At 41.1% G+C, this 19,859-nt stretch overlaps 2 protein-coding genes across 5 annotated transcripts in view; both read left to right on the top strand.

The window, feature by feature from the left end:
* The first annotated feature begins 486 nt into the window (after positions 1-486).
* The window catches only part of LOC120546419 (tripartite motif-containing protein 3-like), a 33,040-nt gene continuing 13,667 nt past the window's right edge, over positions 487-19,859 (top strand). For 2 of the 4 annotated variants that reach the window (XM_039781376.1, XM_039781347.1), the window contains exon 1: positions 11,879-12,152. The gene's annotated coding sequence lies outside the window, so the exon portion shown is untranslated. Of the gene's footprint in view, positions 630-11,878; positions 12,153-19,859 lie in introns of those variants that run through there. The other 2 variants (XM_039781361.1, XM_039781355.1) reach the window with 2 other exon arrangements.
* Positions 683-9,725, top strand: LOC120546408 (FH2 domain-containing protein 1-like). Its single transcript, XM_039781336.1, has 13 exons — positions 683-780; positions 1,531-1,875; positions 3,392-3,950; positions 4,891-4,952; positions 5,912-6,014; positions 6,131-6,216; positions 6,303-6,403; positions 6,714-6,784; positions 6,875-6,982; positions 7,098-7,168; positions 7,256-7,373; positions 7,480-7,644; positions 7,939-9,725. The coding sequence occupies exons 3-13, from the start codon at positions 3,594-3,596 to the stop codon at positions 9,202-9,204; spliced, it is 2,508 nt and encodes an 835-aa protein (XP_039637270.1). The 5' UTR covers positions 683-780; positions 1,531-1,875; positions 3,392-3,593; the 3' UTR covers positions 9,205-9,725.

The raw sequence follows: 19,859 nt of genomic DNA, 5'->3' as shown, positions 1-19,859 counted from the left end.
ACTTACTATAAAAAGCAGTACCAGAAAACATTACCAGCTCAGTTCAAGCTGTCGCCCATACAGGTACTGTAGACCTTGTATAAAAATACTTTGTCAACCGTAGACTTGATGGGTTTGACAGAAACCCATCCCATCCTGTGGCCTACTGTATGCATTTTAACTGCGGTGTGTATCTTGGCCTCTCTGATTTAGTTTCAGGCTAGATCTAATGGCTCTGCATTAACTCTGGGGTGGAGAGCTCTGAATACATTGGTCATGTATAGCATCACATGTTTTTACCATACAAGCATGACAAAAATATTGACAGAACAGAAACCTTATAATTTACACTTCACAGTGTAGGCCTATCCCCTGCCAAAAAAAAAATTTGATAAAACATAACTCAGGCAGCAGGTAGGCAGCGACAGCGCCAACCCTGGGAAACTCCGCCCTCTGTGGCCTGTTAGCATCTATTCACATGCCGAATAGTTTCGGTAGGCCTATTACTCGATAACACCGGAGTAGTGTGGAGCCGGTTTTTAAAAAAAATCGAGTTTAACAGTATATGGTTACAACATAAAGAAAACGATTAGCAACGGCCCCTGCTGCAGATGACAACCGGGCGTTACTGGAAGTGTAATTCAACCTTCGTGAGTAAAAAGCCAATATTTTGTCAATTAGCTACACCTGTGTAGGCCTAATTCCCAAAACAACAGACATTTTAGCTGTAGGCTAGGCTATAAAACAATGGCGCAGATGAAAGTTTGTGCTTGTTAATTGACCAAAACGGCTCACCAATGGGTAAGGCCAGACTAATGTTTTTTTTCACAAATTCCAGCACATTTCTAAAACTACATTGAAAATACTGAGCACATGTATCCTACACAGTAGCCTACTGATGACTAGGCTATGAGCATGCCAAAATGATCTGTGTCTGAAAAATACTCTAAAACCCCAAATGGTTAACATAAGTTTATTAAAATGGCCTGCCTTTGCAATACTTGGCACAAAGCTAATATATTTGTCAAAAATGGCAAATAACTGACTCAAAAATGAAGGCAGACATTTCTTCCCGCATCCTCCTTTTGTTGCATGGCTGCTGCAGATGAGGAGTCCAGTAGGCTATTTGATTGTGAGGACCAAAATATTTGCATACAAATGCATTTCGGTTATTAACAGCTATCATAATGACTTATCATTTCTGGCGCAGAGTTGAAGTGCTTGCTTTTACAGGCCAGTCTGACCACCAGACCACATTCAAACACATGACATTGTGTGAGCTGGTCAAATGGCTTAATGTTTAACCAAAGTAGGCCTGTTTTTGAACTTTTTGCGCATACTAATTACTTGCCATGTAGGCCTAGTCTATTTATTTGCTGGAGCCTACTATATTTCTGCTGTCAAAAGAAAAACAGTAAGAAAGTCCAGCACGCGAGTGCTCTTAAACTGACTTAAGTTTTTAACGGTAGGATACAAGTGACGTGCTAAATGCTTAGACTACTACTTCAAACGCCATTTTAAGAAATCAATTTTTCATTATCACGCTGGAAGGGTCTAAACAGTGGACTGCACACTTCATGACAGCCGGACAGAAAAACACAGCGAGGCCACAAACTCCAGCCGACACGCCGGGAGGAGCGCCTCAGCACGGACCGAGCCTAACCTCCAGTCCCTCCTGCTGCCTGCAGAGGTGTGAGCGGCCGGGGTGGCCGTGTTCTAACCTGGGCAGGGCGTGTCCTTTCCACGCAGGTAGTTTCGACACCCTTCTCTCGCGCTGTCCCGAGCTGTCGTCACGCTCTACTTTATGCTGGGGGAAGTTTCAACACGACAACGGACGAATAGGACGAAGACGGCGACACGCAGGAAAATGAGGCAGCATCTGAGTCTAACACAAAGGTAAGTTTTGACCTCCTGTTCCTTATCTGATAATGATGTTAGTATATTAGCAAACGCTGTAACAAATGGCGGTTTTAGTAGTTTATAGATTAAGGTGGGTCAGGTTAGCTGGATGCCGAATTGAACACCAGACTTTTTACAAGCTAGCTTTTATTATTTAAAATTATGTATCTTTATTAATGTTTTTGCCAAACAGGCATCTATGCTCAATAACGATTTCTGTGTAGTAGCCTACCTCCTAAAGTGCCAAAATAACATGTAAATTGTGTGATAGATTTGGATTAGCTTCTGCATTGTGATTCCAAAGTGTATCATTAGAGATGGCAAAAGTATACTCACTTCCCGTACACAAGTAGAAGTACAGATACGTGTTAAAAAATACTCTGGTAAAAGTAGAAGTAGCCTACTGATTTAACTTCTTTACTCAAGTAAAGGTAACAAAGTACAGGCTTGGAAATGTACTTAAAGTATACAAGTAAAAGTAACCTTGCGAATGACAACCACCTGGACCACACAAATGTTACTAGAGTGCAAGCTGAGAAACTTCAGTGGAGAAAAGGCTCTTTATATGCCATTGCCTACATTTTAAATGGATGTCTGCCAATAGGCCTAAAACATCACATATATGATTATTGTGACAGAGACTGGGACTCCAGGTTAATAAGATCCTGACTGAGTAGCAAGATATGAATTCAGTTCTCTTTTTTTAATCTTCCCCTTAACATTTAAAGGAATCTACATGTGCTCAAATATGGCTTCTGGAAAGAAAATCAAGAATAACATAGGAATTACTAAACAGACATTAATTAAGAAGTTCCCCATACTTTTAGAGTAATGCAGTACATTGGCCAGGAGTCATTCTTGATGCCTACTATGTCAAACATCTCTCTTAGATAAGGCCATGGATGATTGGGAATGTCTTGCTGCTTGTCTGCCAAATCTCTGGGATCTCCGTTTTCTTCATTTTCAATCGTGTCGCCGTCCATACTACACATGTGCTAACGTTACCGCTATCAAGCCGCAATGATTTTCCACGAATGAATGCCGCTGAATCTGTCGAGTCGTCTTGTAGTGGTGCGTCAAGTGCAACGTATATTCCCATCCAGTTAGATTGAATTCGGTATTGATGACGCGAAAAATAATAACGGTAACTCCACTGAAATGATTTGAAACTAAAGTAACGAGCCAATTTTGTAAAATGTAAGAAGTATAAAGTACCGATATTTGTGTTAAAATGTAAGGAGTTAAAGTAAAAAGTCTGCACAAAAATAAATAGTAAAGTAAAAATATCTGAAAAATCTACTAGAGTACAGTAACAAAGTATTTGTACTTTGTTACTTCCCATCGCTGTGTATCATAGATTATTATAATGTTTTGACAACCCTTTGAAGCACTACTACAGTCATTTATTCAGCTGTCGAGAAAGTGAATAGTAATCCATTGCTAATCACTGTTGCTTACAGTCATAGACTACATGGGATTTGTAATTGTCTCCACCCTGTTCTGTTTCTTTCAGTCTGAATGCATCATCCTAACGGACGACATTTTGGACAAGTCCCCTCCAACACAACTGCTGCATCACAATCCTATAAAAACAAGTCATTTAGAACGGCTTATATTTTACTGCAAATTCCTTACAGACTTAAACTCCGTCTGTGTGTGTGTGTGACTGAGACCATGACCGCATCCCAAACCTGCTGAGAGCTCTTTGACAAAAGATGCAACCAGGAGGTCCTCCACCGCCTCCTCCACCGCCCCCTCCACCCCCGCCACCTCCTCCACCACCTCCACCTCCAGCCCTTGGCCTCCCTCCATCCCTACATGGCTCGGGCCTCATTGCCAGGGGAGCGCTCCGGCGCTCCACGATGCGCAATTTCAACTGGGAAACCCTTCCTCAACACAGTGTGATAGGAAAGCACAACATCTGGACAGCAGATAAGACTGATGGGGAGTACGAGCTGGACACTGATCACATGGAGGAGCTGTTCAGCAACAAGCAGGGCCAGCAACAACTCAAGGCCCTGAACCGCCAGAGTCTGAGGGGCCAGCCAACTGCCGCCTCAGGAGGGGTAATGGTGAGTTCTCCAGCCACGGGACACAGGCGTCACACTTAGCTGAATCAGAGTAACACTTTAACCCCAAGGGTTTGTAGCACTAGATTGAAATGTTTGGTATACAGTATTTGTTGTGTAATGCTGAGATTCCATATCTCAACTCCTGTAGACCTGGATTGATTATTCATTTTAGGTATGTGGTTGAGATAAACAGGAAACAATGTGTACACCTAAAAACCTGTACTAACGGCGAACTGTATCAGATGTAGATCTCCTCTGTTGAGCTCATTCCAAATATGTCATAAATTCCATGTGAGTTTTAGGGAGTGGGACTATAATGATATTTTAGAAACATCGCTTTTTTAAACTCTTCCCTTTTGTAGTAGTAGAAAAATAATTTATTTGTAAATTGTATTGCCAGAACATTAATAATGTGTCTTGGGAACATTGTATTGATTTAGAATCACTCTGTACAAGGGTGGAGTCTCATTATTCTTCATTTCTGTTTGCTAAAGGATGGTATAGTTGGGTCCTCACTCAGCACTTTTCTGTAAAGTAGCCTACTTGTGCTCGTTATTCAAGCTACGGTATATAATAAACTGCAGTTATTGCCATTAATTTAAAGGCAAGTCTTAAAACAGACCATATCTATTCATAACCTTCACTGTCATTGCTTTTGTAGATCAGTCTGTGTCGTCTAACACAAGTGTTCTAATGTTTACTTTGACCTATGTCCCATTTCCCAAGAGATTCTGAGAAAATGTATCCCTGATACAAACAGGTATCTTTGTCTGGATTGTTCAATACAATCAACTCAAAGAATCCTTAACCTTTGGAATCAGCTTCTGCTTGGAAAGCTGACACAAAAGACACCACCCAAGCCAGTAGTGAAACCAATAGTGTAATTATCTTAGCAAATGACTAGCTGATTATATCCAGGTCTTTCTGTGTTCCTTCCCAGGTTTCCATCCTCAGCTCCAAGAGAAGCATGAACATGGGAATTTTCCTGAAGCAATTCAAGCGGTGAGTCAGTGGTAGTACTCTTAAGGTGTGATGGGTTTTGCACAATTATTTCGTCACGTCCCACTGTACAATAACACAGGATGAGGCAGGCAAATTACTCTGGAACATGACCGCATGAGGCCGCCTACACATGATCAGTGGTAAAACTGCGAGGTTGGGCGCTGAGCATAGTGCACTAGACACTTAAGAGGCCAAGTGCAGCGCGGGTATACGTCATCATCGCTTCTGGCTACATCTTTATCTCATTGGATGCGTCTTGAAAGGTCAGCGGCAACGAGGTCAAAGTTGAAATAATTTGAACTTTGTGCGCAGCGCTCTTCTGATTCCTCTGAGTTGTCTCCACCGCTCTCCCTGAGGACAACAATGGCACAGCTAGCGCAGAGGCCAACATGTCCTGGCAGGTCTGATCGACACTGTTCTACAGCTCCAACAGGTTACCTCCCTGTGACAAAAAATAATGAGAGGTTATGTAAATGTATTGCCTAAGGCTATTTGGCATATGAAACAGATCTAACAGGAAATGGAAATAAATAGTATAAAACTATCAATGATGGCCTCAATCATTTGCCCAGATTTCAGCAACAGCAAAACAACATATGCATTAACTTATTCCTCTAACTATTCCGTGCTTCTGACTAGTATATTTGTCTCCAAACATGTTTATACGTTTTTGTTATCCTCTGCTCCAAATATGTTTCTTGGTAAAGGATATTCAATCGTTGGAATATCCTGTACAGCACGTGTTTTTCTGGGTATTGACATCAGATGTGTTGCTATTTTGTAAAGCTATTTGAGCAGGTTGAGGCATGTTGGGCGGCCCAACTTTTTCAAAGAAGCAAAAGTGCGGTATTAACTTAGACACACATTGCTCATGAGAAGTCCTAACCCTTAACAAAAGCGTCAAGATAATTAGTGACTCAAGATCTGAACCCTGTCTGTCCCTCCACCTCACTCCACAGGCCTGTAAAAGTCATGATTGACGAAATTAAATCAGGAAGTGGTCTCAGTTTTGGTTCTGGGAAACTGAAGGAGCTGTGCAAGCTGCTGCCAGATGAAGAAGAGGTACTTGTGACGGCTGCTTAAAGTTTTTTCAATGCGTCTGATGTATACCTTGTTGCTTGTAATTTTACCTCATGAAACACAATCTGGTTTTAAGAGTTGTGCTTTTGTTTCGGCAGGAGAAGCAGCTGCTCCGTTTTAAGGGCGACCACTTTTCTCTCCCAGAAGCAGATCTGTTCATGCTAATGCTGGTCAAGATTCCCAGGTGAGCTCCCTGAATGCAATTCCATGTATTGCATTTGTTAAATGTCAGTGGTAGTTTACTAATGATGGAAACCCTGTGTCTGTTAGTTATGGAGAGCGTCTCAGCAGCTTGGTGCTCAAAGAGGAATTTTTCCCCCTCATGCATGAAATGAAAGAATCCATATCCACTCTGACAGCAGCTGGAAAAGGTAATGCTTGTTTTTTTTACATAACATGTCATTTAGCTGATGCTTTTATCCAAAGCGACTTACAGTTGCTATATATGTCAGAGGTCACACACCTCTGGAGCAACTAGGGGTTAAGTGCCTTGCTCAGGGACACATCAGTTGATGTATCGCAGGGAGAATTGAACCCAGGTCTCCCACACCACAGGCATGTGTCATATCCACTGCGCCATCACCACCCTGGATTTTTAATAAGACTCGTAACAGATTTTGAGCAAAAATAGAGTCGTAAACCAATTTAGACTTAGACTTCACCATGTGTGTCTTCTTTTAGAGCTGTTGGAGTCTGATCATCTCCATTCTGTCATCCGCCTGGTACTGAAGACTGGAAATTACATGAATGCTGTGAGTGTATATTATGGGATAGTGGAGTCATGGGTGACTTTCCTATGTGTTTGTGCATCTCCGAGCCTCATTTTATTAATTTGATCTCAGGGTGGCTATGCAGGCAGTGCAATTGGCTTCCGAATGGCTTCTCTGTTGAAGTTAGTGGACACCAAAGCAAACAAACCCGGAATGAATCTTATGCATTATGTCGTGATGGCAAGTAGCTTTTATTACTTTGATCTGATTGCAATGTAGAGTCTGTTTTTCTGTATCTTAAGATACGTATGTTTGTGAAATGTGATTTTCATACCAACGTTCATATTCACCACAGCAAGCTCAGAAGGCAGATGTGGAGCTGCTTAACTTTACAGACCAACTCAAACACATTGAAGCTGCAGCAAGGTAAGCAATCCCTTTCACAGGCACTCAGCATATTTGAACCCCCCTTTTATTTGCTGTACCATCAGAATGTATCTCTTTTATTCTTAGAATGAATAAAGGGGAAATTGAAGCAGAGTTTGAAAAGCAGGTGAAGAAGGTCCAAGATGCCAAAGCAGACACCTTGAAGCAAGAAGACCTCAAGGCACAGATGTGTGATTTTTTAAAGGTGAGGAAGCCTTTTGTTGAGGAATCGAGTCCAGTTTATGTGATTCTTTTTTTGTGTGCGTGTGTGTGATTACATGTTCTAATGTTTTGATTTGGGCTCTATTCAGGAGGCTGAGGTCTGCTTGTCAGAAATAGAAATTGATCTTCAGCAATTGCAGTCAGTGAGTGACTCTGTGGCAGAGTACTTCTGTGAATCCCCAAACAAGTTCAAACTGGAGGAGTGCTGCTCCATTTTCAACTCCTTTTGTGAGAAATTTATGCGAGCCATGCAGGTAAGCCTGTGTACTGTACTTTGCTTGATCCATTAACTATTAGGGGTGTGCAAAAAAGTTGATTCACATTCGTATCGCGATTCAAGCTTTACTGATTCAAAATCTATTCCCAAAAATATTTTTTTCAATTGTATGTCTACTGCAATCACATGGGAAAAGTAACTACATTTACATACTATGGATCGTTTTTGAATTGAAAATTGATTTTGAATCGAATCTTGAGCCTAAAAATTGATATTGAATCGTGACATTTTCTGAATGGTGCAGCCCTATTAACTATGTGATTTTCTGCAGGAAAACAAGGCTCGAGAGGAGGCAGAGGTGCAGCGGAGACACAGAGACCGGTTGCAGAATGTTACCAAGCGCAGGTCCACAGCTACCTGCTCCAGTAGAGACAAGGAAATGGATGAAGTTGCATTGCAATCCGTACTACAGAACTTCCTTACTAAACGTGTCTCTCGGAGGAGACCGGGATGGCCCTCATCCGCTCATGGAAGCCCCACGAGTGGCAGCCCCAACAACGGGAGTCTATCAGAAATAACCTCTCAGGCAAACCTCCCCACTGGAAATCAGAAAAGAGAAGGCTCTTTTAGAGCTGAGGACATGGGCAGAAAAGAGTGGAATTCAGCAGTTGAACTCACAGAGAACTCTTCACAAAAGAAAGCCCAGTCTAATAGCGAGGACAACAAGGCAAAAGGGGTCATTCCTCATGAAGAGGTGGTGAAAACGTCCAGAAAAGAGGACTCTAGAGGTTCTGCACACCCAGCCCATAGGACCACCAGCATTTTCGCCTCAGGCAGATCTTTCTCAGTCATCATTGATGGGAATGAGGAGGATAATAATGAAGAGGAGGCCCAAAAGTTGCGCGAAGCATCTAAAAAGGTTTTGCACTTTCAGAACAGCCGTGGCAGTGTCTCATCCGGGGATTATTCTCTGGAGAATCAGAAATCTCCTGGTCCAATTAAAACTTTGCCTCGTCAACGCACCTTCGATGAGGACACGGAGAAGTATCCTGGAGACCCAACCAGTCAGGATTTAGTTCGATTTTTGCTCGATCCTCAATCCACCTCAAAACCTAACCGCCGCCATACTCTTTCTACCGCAGTCCCTAAAACTAAGGAAGAGGAAGATAATCTGTGCACTAAAACCCCAATCAGAACTCCTAATTCTGCGGCAAGAGAAAAAGGGACAGTGCCAACAGAGGGTGCGGGACAAAATCCCTCAGAACAAGTGTTTGACTTTACTGACGTATCTCACAACATTGAAAAATCTGGTGCTCCAGAGCAGAATTCTCCATCAGCAGAGAAGAAAAGCAAGCCAAATGTTTCTGTAACCCATGTTCCAGATGAAGGTCTTGTAGATCAAAAGGAAGTGGGTAAATCGTTGGAGCCCACCGGCAACCACGTGCAGAGGAATAGTGAAAGTGTTCCCCCCAAGAGTACATGGATTAAGACTGAAAACACTGGACTATTTTTTAGCTTTTTAAAACGCCTTGGAGACATAGGCAAACAGCAGATCAGCAAGGAAACTGCCCACAAGGGCACTGGGTCTGGTGTATAGGCTTTGAAACATGTACAATGTCATGTCAGGGAAGCACATATGACTGCAGTGTTACTTGTAATTAACTTATCATGGTGATGATGTATGTAGTGTTATATTTAATGTTACTTTGTAAATTGATAATGAGGTCGTTAAGAGAAGGAGAGACGGTTTTAGGAAAAGTTGGAGAAGGGAAGGTTGAGGAAAGGCCATTGTGCATGTTGTACCACTAGATGGCAGAATATACCAGTAACATGGTAATCTAGCTCAGAAAATATGGGTGGTGTTGATTTCCAGGCAATCTGTGCATTGCCTTGTAAACAAAGAACTGTGGGCCCACACACTGTAAAACGTTTGTCTGATGATAATATTCCCTCATCAGTTGGATACATTACTTACAGTGTGTTTTCTTTGTCTGGATTGAGATTGTACAGCCTTGCAGAATGTATTGAGAAAGTCAATGAGCGTGAGAGAATTCAGACTGTGTAAAATCCTGGTTGCTATTTTTGATACTTTGATAAAAGACTACTTGTGCTACTCAATATTGTTATTTCCCTCTGTTGTTGTCACAGAATCCCATCAAAAATGCAGACGGTTGAGAATGCTTTCAGGGTCTTGCTCAATTCAGCCATTGTTTTGAGCTTAAATGGGTCAGTGTTACTAAAGGCAGCCTGTATCAGAGCAGAGCTGACCCACAGACTCTCAGTGTCAAAGTGAAAGGTGCTGATCTCAAATTAACTTGAGCAGAGATTACTGTGCTTGAAGGGCCAACACCTGCTGGCCTGTTATGATGGAAGCGAACCGGCCTCCCCGCATTTACAGTGTGGACACTGCTCCAGGAAACGGCCCCAATGTTTCCGCTAGCTAGGATCAGATTCAAGGGGTCAGTGAGGCCACAGCTTGTGTCAATCCATCTAGGATTTCAAAATATAAGTTTGACTACTGGCATCTCTTAGCAGTTGACACCAGCGTTACAATATTAAGCTTTTTAGGATTATGTCCAGCTGTCCGACTGAAGTGTAACAATGAGGTAATGAATATGACCTATTTAGTTTTGTTCTAATGTAAACACCACCTGGAGTGATCTGAATGCTTTCTATATTTTTCTTGCCATTGGATATTTATAGGACTAAGATGGATAGCTATCAAAATTACAGAGAAACAAATAGTGTTGTCACTGAATCGTGAGTTGTCAAATTGTTCTTTGTAACTGTCGAATCAGAAAGAGTTGTAAATAAATATGTATGAATACCATAGCCTGTATAAAATGATAATTACCCATTTTTAGTATATAAGAACCAGGTAAGGTAAAGGGTCAAGGTAATTACTCTCCAACTAAGAGTATTTATATCTTTATTTACACATTTATAGTCACAAATAGAAACATCATATTCATACAGCTCTACAATGTTTGTAACGTGTGATAACACAGCATACTAAAATTGAAAAGCTCCCCGGCCGTAATAATGATTATTTGTATTGTTAGAAATTTGATACGTCTGCTGTAACACGCTGTCTATGATTTGATTGTATTATGTTTTCTGGTTTCTATTACCAGGACCTGGCAGCTGTCCGTTGCTACAGGCAACCATGGTTATTTTTCAATAAGAGATAATCTATTAAAGAATAATCAGCCTTAGCAAATTTGACCCATTGTAATGATGTTATATTTGTTATATAATGTACAAATGTTAATGAAATAGTTAGAAATGTGGATTCTTCCATCTTCAGTATGTTACAAACCATGTTATCAGCTATTCAGTCCCAGTGCTGGCAGTAAGCGGTACCTACAGTATGTGTTGTATTACCTGCTCTCTGCTGCTGCTGCTGCTGCCAGACTGCAACAGCCATCTTGACTAAACTACGATGGAAGCAGTCTCCATGGCAACCCCACATTGCAGAATAAAACCCAGAGATGACAGTGTTTTCCTCTCACCCCAAGCCCCACCCTCAACATACTCCCCACCACCTGCACCTCCACAGCAGCCTCACACAGTGCATAAACCATTACAATAGGTCGCCATCTTTTCTTTCATTCATGCCTTTCTGTTATCCTCTTTCTCATTAATCTTTACCTAGAGCATCTATTGACCCATCCCCCAACTCCATCCATTGAGCCGTAGCGTGGGCTAATTGCTTTGTTCTTCGAATACCCATTTCTTGCACTTCCATTTCTCCCTTCTACACACAGCCTTTATTATTAGCCTACATATTCCAATAGACTCATCAAGTGTCCTGATCCCAACCCCTATACCGCCACCACCGGACTCCACCCAGATAACTGGAACATCCATACCAGAACAAACAGGACACCCCCTGTGTCTTTGCCTTCTCCTGCACCCTCTCATGTCCATTCCGTCATCGACTCTACATAGCAGTTTCCCTTTTTACAGTTAAAAATACAAGAAACGGGGGCCTTACAGTATGAGGCATAGGATTTAACATAAAACATGCTGTGAAACATTCCAATCACTGAACTAAAGTCATGGTAAATTGCCTGATTATTATTATTATTCAGAAGTATATTCCTTGTGTCTTTGTACTCGAGTAATTCTTTGCACCCTCTCAGTTCAAGGCTTAAAGGTAATAAACTGCATCCTTTGTCCTTTTAAGGGAACTGGGCGGTATCTAAAGACACCAAACCCCTTTGCACCAGACAGACTCTCCCTCAGTCAGTTCCTGAGATTTGAACTCTTTTGCATATTCCCTACCCCCTCCATATGCCGTTGGGTTCTTCAACTCCTCCCATCAGCCGTCTAACCAATGCTGCATGTAAGCCACTCCCCTAATCTCCTCCTTTCCCTTCTCCTCTTCCTTACTGTCCCCTTCTTCTCCCAGACAGACCCTGCCCTTTCCTTTCTGTCGCCCGGTCTGTGGATTTTGTTGTAGAGGATTGGGACACTGACAATGGGAAGCTTTTGCTACGGCCTGCAATGCTGACACTCCACTCCCTCCTGCTGGGTATTCATGTGAGTACAATCTTGGCTATTCACTTCCTTTTATGATATAATATTTCTGCATTCTCATCTTGTTTGTTCCATCATCTGGATTCCTAAATAATACAATGACTGGGATGAGCGCAGATGAATAATTGATTACTCCATCCCATCTAGCATCTGTGCATTGGTAAATATACATCCAGTCCTCTTTGGTGTGATGTATTCTCTTTTTTTTATTCATCTTCATCTGTCACTGAAAACGTAAAGAAAAGCATTTTATTTCAGCCTTGTGTAAGAGCAACTGTTGCTGCTCTGATTCTTGATAATGCTTCCTGAACCAGCCCACACGCTTCTCCATTTTAGCTCCTAGGCAGCCCTGGCTGCCGGCTCTGTAGCAGGTGGGCATCTCTGCTGCAGTCTGAGGGCTGGGCTCTGTAAGCAGGCATACGTGCTCTTTTGTTTAGAGGATTAGTGATCTTTCATTGGTTTTCTGATCTGAATATGTATGGGCTATATTGCTGGGAAGCTGTGTGAGCCACATGTGAATCAGCGTATTGTTTGCTTATGTCATTCTGTGAGCCCTTGTGTGGCATTGTACTGCAGCAACAGCCAATGCATCAGTTTCACACCTCAGGCCTAGACTGTGTCGTGGTTCCTTATTGGTTGGTCTTCTGTTCTGGAATATAGCTCATCTTCGGTTTGTGTAAAACTATCTCAAAAGTCACATGCTTGATGAATGCTGTGGATGGAAATGTTTGGCTGGTTTTACTCTGTTGGCTTCCTGCACTGGGTCACAGGGAGGTTGCAGACGGCCCTGGATGCTGTGCCCGAGGGCAGATACTTAGCAGGGCTTACATGTCTGTCTCATGACTTCAGGGTTTCATTCCGTTTTGTATGCATGAGCTTGGAGTCTCAGAGGATGTCCAGTATTATGTAGGTAGACAGGGCTGGCAGCACGTGTTCAAGAACTGTGTTACAAACAAGGCTGCAATGTTGACCGTAACACACTCTGTAAATGTGGAACTAATGACAAAGTGTAGTCTGCCAGAATACAAATTGTACCTTAAAAATGACTAGATACAGCCTTTGAAGGCAGACCCTACTTATTGTCCATATTAATATGCTGTGTACCCAGACAAAAGAGCATATAGACCGATTGATAAATAGATTGATTAATCTGTATTATTTGGCCCTGATCAGTGATAGTCATTGATTTAAAGTCAATCTACAGGTTACATCACCCTTGTGTGAATAAGGTCTATGACAGTAACTTTTTTTCTGGGTTTATTTTCTTAACTTGTGCTCTGAAATCAAATGGTACAATCCAAATATGATTGAATGCAATATCAGTTGAAATCATTTATTTGGCTTGTCCTTTAAATTTAAAATGTGTTTTATTAAACGGATTTACTGCGGCATATATGTGTTTGGAACAAATTTCCCACGTAGGACAATACAGACTGAACTGAACTATAGGTATTAACGTGCTGCACACAATTAAAGCATATTGTAGTAAATTTAGTAATTTGATAACTTTATTTTAAATTTTAAATAACTTTTTCAGACTAGGAGCTGCTATGCACGTCGACTGATTGTATCCTGCTCATTATCCTGTATGAACTGTAGGTCTACACTTAAGATTGATCACAGACGATCATTAGACAATGTAATTTGCCCTCCTTTAAAATAGATTTTCCTGAACCAACCAAAAAGTCAGCACTTTCACCGGTTGAGGGCCTTTTCTTTAGGTTCTGTACGTGAGCCATCATAAGTAGCCGATAACATAACCTCATGAAAAAAGATGTAGTCATAACAGAGATGATATAATGTGCACTGCATACTTAATATTAGATGAGACTCTCATCAACATTTCTCAGTCTAAGCTTTACATCAGTAATTCCAGGAAAACAGCTTCACCATCGTTGCACAAAGATGTAAAGGGTTGATGGTTTATTTCATATTTAAAACTTCAGCAATTGAACTTAAACGTCGCCCTTGTTTTTAGTGAACTATGTAGTTTAAACATCTCTGAGTGTTTGGCACTATATAACGATAAACCCAGATGATGCAGGGCTTCCAGGAAAGACCAAATTACAGCAATGATTAAAGGTTTACCCTGTCAAACATGTTACAGGCCAAAGATTAATGAAGGCTTGACTACTAAGTCAATTATAGTAAACATAAGGCAACACAAATCCCTGTTATTTAGATGTTATAATTCCCACATACATTTTTAAATTATGATTATTATTATGATTGAGTTGCTTTGTAGAGACCATTATGCACTGATATAGTGCATTTCATCAAACTAAATATTGTGTCGCTCAGTAAACGGTCATTCCAAAAACCCATCCAGATCATCATACATCAAGATTCACTTGTCTTCTCTTAAATGTGAATATTTTCTAGTTTCTTCACTCCTCTGTGACAGTAAACTGAATATATTTGAGTTGTGGACAAAACGAGACATTTGAGGACGTCATCTCGGGCTTTGGGGAACACTGATCCACATTTTTCACCATTTTCGGACATTTTATAAACCAAACAACTAATCGATTAATCGAGAAAATAATTATGAGATTAATCAACAATGAAAATATTGGTTAGTTGCAGCCCTAAAGTCATTGACATTCTGTTGTACAAGTTGCGACACCACTAATTCTTCATAGTGCACTCTGACCATTGGTAATCAAACTGTGGAGCAGAACATTGCTGGTGTATTTGCACAGGATAACATGAACAGGACATCATTTGACTATCTGAGTTGCTGTCCCCCTAGTCACTCTGTAGCTCTTACTGCAGGTGGATAAGGGTCTCTGGCTGGGGCCCATGCTTGTGCACTGATCGACCTTTTATAAAATCTGCAGTGTATGTTGTGCCTGCAGACACACCGCCTGCATGCCGCATTGTCTTCTGTCGGCCTTTGTAATAGTGGGCTCACTGGGAGAGACACAAACGTCTCCTGACTCCCTTTTGGTGTCAGTGTTGATTAAAACCTCTGCTGACTACTGTACTTGACATCATGTGGTCACTTTCTCTTGTCTTCTCTCATTAGTTGTCAGATCTTATCAATGTAATGTCTGCAGACAAAGGCATATGAAAGATGGCTACAGTGAGTACAGTACAAGTCAGGGCTGCAACTAATGATTCATCGGTCCATTATTTTCTCAATTGATCCATTAGTTGCCTGGTCTCTAAAATGTCAGAAAATGGTGAAAAATGTGGATCGGTGTTCCCCAAAGCCCGAGATGACGTCCTCCAATTTCTTGTTTTGTCGACAACTCAAAGCTATTCAGGTTACTGTCACAGAGGAGAGAAGAAAACTAGAAAATATTCCCATTTTAGAAGCTGGAATCAGAGAAGTTTAACTTTTTTTTGTTCTTAAAAAAAGACTCAAACCGATTAATTGATCATCAAAATAGTTGAAAAATAATCGATTAATCTTTGCAGCTCTACAGTTAGTAACTAATTGCACTTTACACATAGCATCAATTCCTATAGTTTTAAAATGTTAAAATGTACACACTTGGTCAGCAGCTTTTGGCCAGGCATTTGTTAAATATTCAAATGTATCCCTATGCACTCAGACTCAAAATCAGGCAGACATAAAATATGAATACAAACAATGAGCACCGTAAACAATATAATATGAAACAAATAGTTGTGTCTTATGTTGAGTCTGTTGTTCTCCAAAGCCTCCTACATTATGTCCACAGACCTTTTTCTTTCATTACGTGAAAACCAGCGTCACTGCTATGAGCGGTCTGACAGAGACTGATGCATTGAGACAGATTCCTTCATCCAATGCAGTGAAGTGTAAGGGGGAACTTGTTAGTTTGAGAAGCAAAGGTTTCTGTGTTGTGTGAATAATGATTGATAATTTAAATCATCATAGAGCCAGGCACCCTCGCTGGCCCCACAACAGCCCCTTAACACTCCCCAAAACACAGAAATGTACTTAGAGAAATCTCTCGTTCTCAGGTTTACAGCGGCCAGTACAAGGCTTCTTTAGATTGTTATTGCTCATACAAATGGGACAATGCAATCAGTCATGCTTGACCTATGTCTGAATTAGATTCAATCAGATATTGCTGCAAATTGACATTATGATCACAATGCTTTTTAGAAATATAATTTATGGAGAGTAATGCATCCCTGCGGTGAAGCTAATTTAAAATCTCTGGTACATTACTCTCTCTCTTCTTCTTTCTTTCTCTCTCAGTCAAACAGGTTATTTCTTCTTCATTACAATCTACACACTTCGTTAAAACTTCATCAGCAAAACATCAATCACAATCAGTAATGGGAGCTGATTCTAAATCAGATCTAGGCTGGTTCTGCCCAGGCTGGTTATAGGCAGGAACGATTAGTGCACAATGACACATGCGCAGGGACACAACAGATGTGGATGGAAGCCTTAAACTAACAATCTATATTTAAACACAATCTTGACAGCACGTCATCGGGGTGGCCAACACTTCCTACTACAGGTCGCTGAGACTTTCGCCCATGTTTACCGGAGCAACACACAGCTGCCTGCTGAAATAAACGTTTGGAAAACTCTTTAGCCTGAAGTCTCTTACTCTGAAGTCCTCTCTGCTGTGACTCATACAGCAGCCATCACAGATGAGTTATTAGAAATAATTGTGCGTATAATATAATCCAACACAGGTTCATAAAGTAGTAAACCGATGATACTGAAACAGCCTCTTACTCACACAGGGGAAGAGGAAGGGAAGGGTTTAAATACGTTTTATGGCCCTTGAAGTGCAAACATCCTGGAATCCTGAGTAATCACCGTTTCATTTCTCAACTTTCAGCGGAATCATATACCAATGATATGACTGTAGTAGAAATCTAATGGACAAAAATGGAACACAGTTAGCTTTGAACATCAGTTTGATTATTGTCTATGGGATTTTGCATGCATTTGAAGTATCATGATATGTCAGAGATACCAGAAAATGTCTTTATTAATGTTATAATAATGACTTCAATGATCAGTGATCCTACCCAGCCCCAAAATCAAGACAAGTAGACCATTTTTGTTTTATCAGCCAAGTTTTCAAGATCAAATTACTTATTTGCAATAACATTTCTTTCTAGAAGCACTTAGTCAAGACCATATATGTTTAAAAAAATATAGTTGATTTTATTCTGTGGATTTAATTTTATAAACTGTCCCCTTAAAGAAAATACATGTTTAAATTCATATTCATATTGTTTTCTGCATCACACTTTAGGCGTACCCTGACTTACCCAAGAGGTAATATTTTGATATTTAGGGTCTTTCTATGGAATCTTGGTCTCATGAAATAGGTCTCATATATAATAAAGTATAAAAACTGTTGATTATCTATTCATTCGGACCCTTTGGGGGATTCTAAACAGGCCGTTTTCTTATCCACAAAAGATAACAAAAAATGTCTTTCTTTTATTCATTACACTTACAGTAGTGAAATGAACTGTACTAGCGGTCATGACTAATTACTTTTTGTATTGTAGGGAACAGAAAACCCTCCTTCAGAGTGATCATTTGCACAACGACTGGCAGCTCTTTAGTCCAAGTTCACAACTCACAACTACAAGCAGCACTTTAGGGAGCGGTGAAGAGCGGGGCATGGCTTCCTGCCCTCCTGCAGCAGAAAAACTCCAATAATAACGTTTTCTCCAAATGTGAGCTCATGTTGCTGAAATCCATTTAAACCATTCAAATCAGACGTCCCCGTCTTCAGCACACAAACAACTCACTAGGGCTGGGCAATTAATCAAATTGTAATCGTGATTACGATTTTGGATTGATCACAATAACAATGTCATCCAAAAAGATTATTTTGCACATTACGTTTTGCAACTCTTATTTTGTCTTGTGTTCTAAATATAAAAACAAAGGTTGAGACGGGAAAAGTATTAACCCTCATATTGTCTTCCCGTCGGCCATATTTTGACAATTATCGACACTTTATTGAAGCTTTTTTGTCGCTTTTGACTTAATTTTTAATGCTTTTCTCTGACAATTTCTGTGTTTTTTGGGACCCTTTTTTTCAACGGTTTTAACGCTTTGGAGGCTTTCTTTGACACTTTCGACGCAATTCCCTACGTACTCACATGCTGTCCTCTGGTTTGCCTGTTTGTAAAGCATAAATTATAAATTATTAGCCAATTCTGTGTTACATCTAGGCTTCTAGCCAACTTCATTCAGTTATTTTTGGGAAATTTGGTTGAAAGAAACCCAGAATTCTGATATAGAAACGGGTCACATTTGACCCGAGGAAAACAGGAGGGTTAAGGGAAATGTCACAGCTCAAGGTGTTTTCACTGTTTCTTAAATTCAATCATTTCAACTTCTTTCCAAAAGTCAATAAGCAATCGTGTCAAATAATTGCGATTTCAATATTGACCAAAAATAATCGTGACTATGATTTTGTCCATAGACGAGCAGCCATACAACTCACCTGTAGCATATGATTCCTCCCTATAGTCTGGTCTGTGGTGGACAAGCATTGCCTGTAACTTGCTTCCCTGGTGGTAACAGCATTTGAGTAGTGTGTCAGGCCATGTATGTGAGGTGTTTGCTTTAATTCAGATTTGAGTTGACTGGGTGTGATGGTGTCATCAGAGTCTGGGAGACACAAATCCAGATGGCAGACAGGACTTGACCCTGCAGGAGGACATTAAGCCACTTAGCTGTAATTCAGGGGGAGAGTGGCACGAGACGCTTTGCAGTCAAACCGCCGAATTTACAAACGACGTTCACATTCCGTGGATTGTCTGCAGGCGTCTCTCTAGCACAGAGGAAACACAGTTGCATACTGACTTGGAAAACTGACCTCGTCTGTATGAAGTGCTGATCATGCAGTTCCCGTGACAGAGCCGTGAAGAGCATCTCGTCACATGCTGCTTCAAACGTTACAAGAAACTGCAGATTTAGCTCTCTACTCTGTACTCTTCTGTCACTAATACCGGATGTCTTATATTTCTGTCAGATCTATTTTTAATCTCTCAACTGATGAATCACTTCTGTTATTTTTAGGTTTGTCAGTCTTCTGAAGATTTAACTATATTACACTATACTATACTATTTTATAGAACATATTTATATTTAGGCTTGTAAAGTTCTATATTTAAATCTGCAATTATTTAATCAATGTTATTTTTGTCTTTTTTGTTTATTATTCAATGCATTTTTCGCTCACATTATTTAGCTTTTCTCTAAGCACATACACAGCTACCCAGAGCTGCTGTGACGGGGAGAAAGATCCTCTTTCTGTGGTGAGGCGAGTGGGAGGAACTGAGCCGAGGAGGGCTGCTGAGAGAACGGACAGGCGGGGAGGAATAGACAGGCAGGGAGGAAGGGAAGGGAAGGCGGGGGGAGACTGTTGCAACCCAAAAGGCAGCAGCTAGCTAGCCGAGAGGGGAGGAGCCTGAGGGCTTTGGCTCCTCAAGCTTCCTCATGATGTCACCGTTCAGCTGCTGCAATTCAGAGTCCATGTGAAGGGAAGACAGTCCAGGCAGGGGAGGGCTTTTGTAGGGGAGACAAGAGGAGGGGGAGGCAGAGCGAGGTCGGGGAAGGGCTGGCTGTTTGGACAGTGAAAGGGGGAGGCAGAGCTGGTAGTCACTTAGCAAGGAGCAACAATGAGGCCTACATGCCTGAGAAAATCCCCATCTGCAAGACGTCTGTGGCTGAGAGCAGGCCTGCTGATGCTATGAGTGCATTTATGTGGTTTTATTAAAAGA

Source organism: Perca fluviatilis, chromosome 2, assembly GCF_010015445.1.
Source record: "Perca fluviatilis chromosome 2, GENO_Pfluv_1.0, whole genome shotgun sequence".
In the NCBI taxonomy this organism is placed as follows: Eukaryota; Metazoa; Chordata; class Actinopteri; order Perciformes; family Percidae; genus Perca; species Perca fluviatilis.
The sequence above is the reverse complement of the archived record's forward strand: the minus strand, read 5'-3'. Positions and strand labels throughout refer to the sequence as shown.

Coding starts and splice junctions, on each gene's coding strand:
- LOC120546408 (XM_039781336.1), top strand. CDS start 3,594: ATGCAACCAGGAGGTCCTCCACCGCCTCCTCCACCGCCCCCTCCACCC. Junction 7,169..7,255: donor CACATTGAAGCTGCAGCAAG/GTAAGCAATCCC, acceptor TTTTATTCTTAG/AATGAATAAAGGGGAAATTG. Junction 7,374..7,479: donor AGATGTGTGATTTTTTAAAG/GTGAGGAAGCCT, acceptor GGCTCTATTCAG/GAGGCTGAGGTCTGCTTGTC.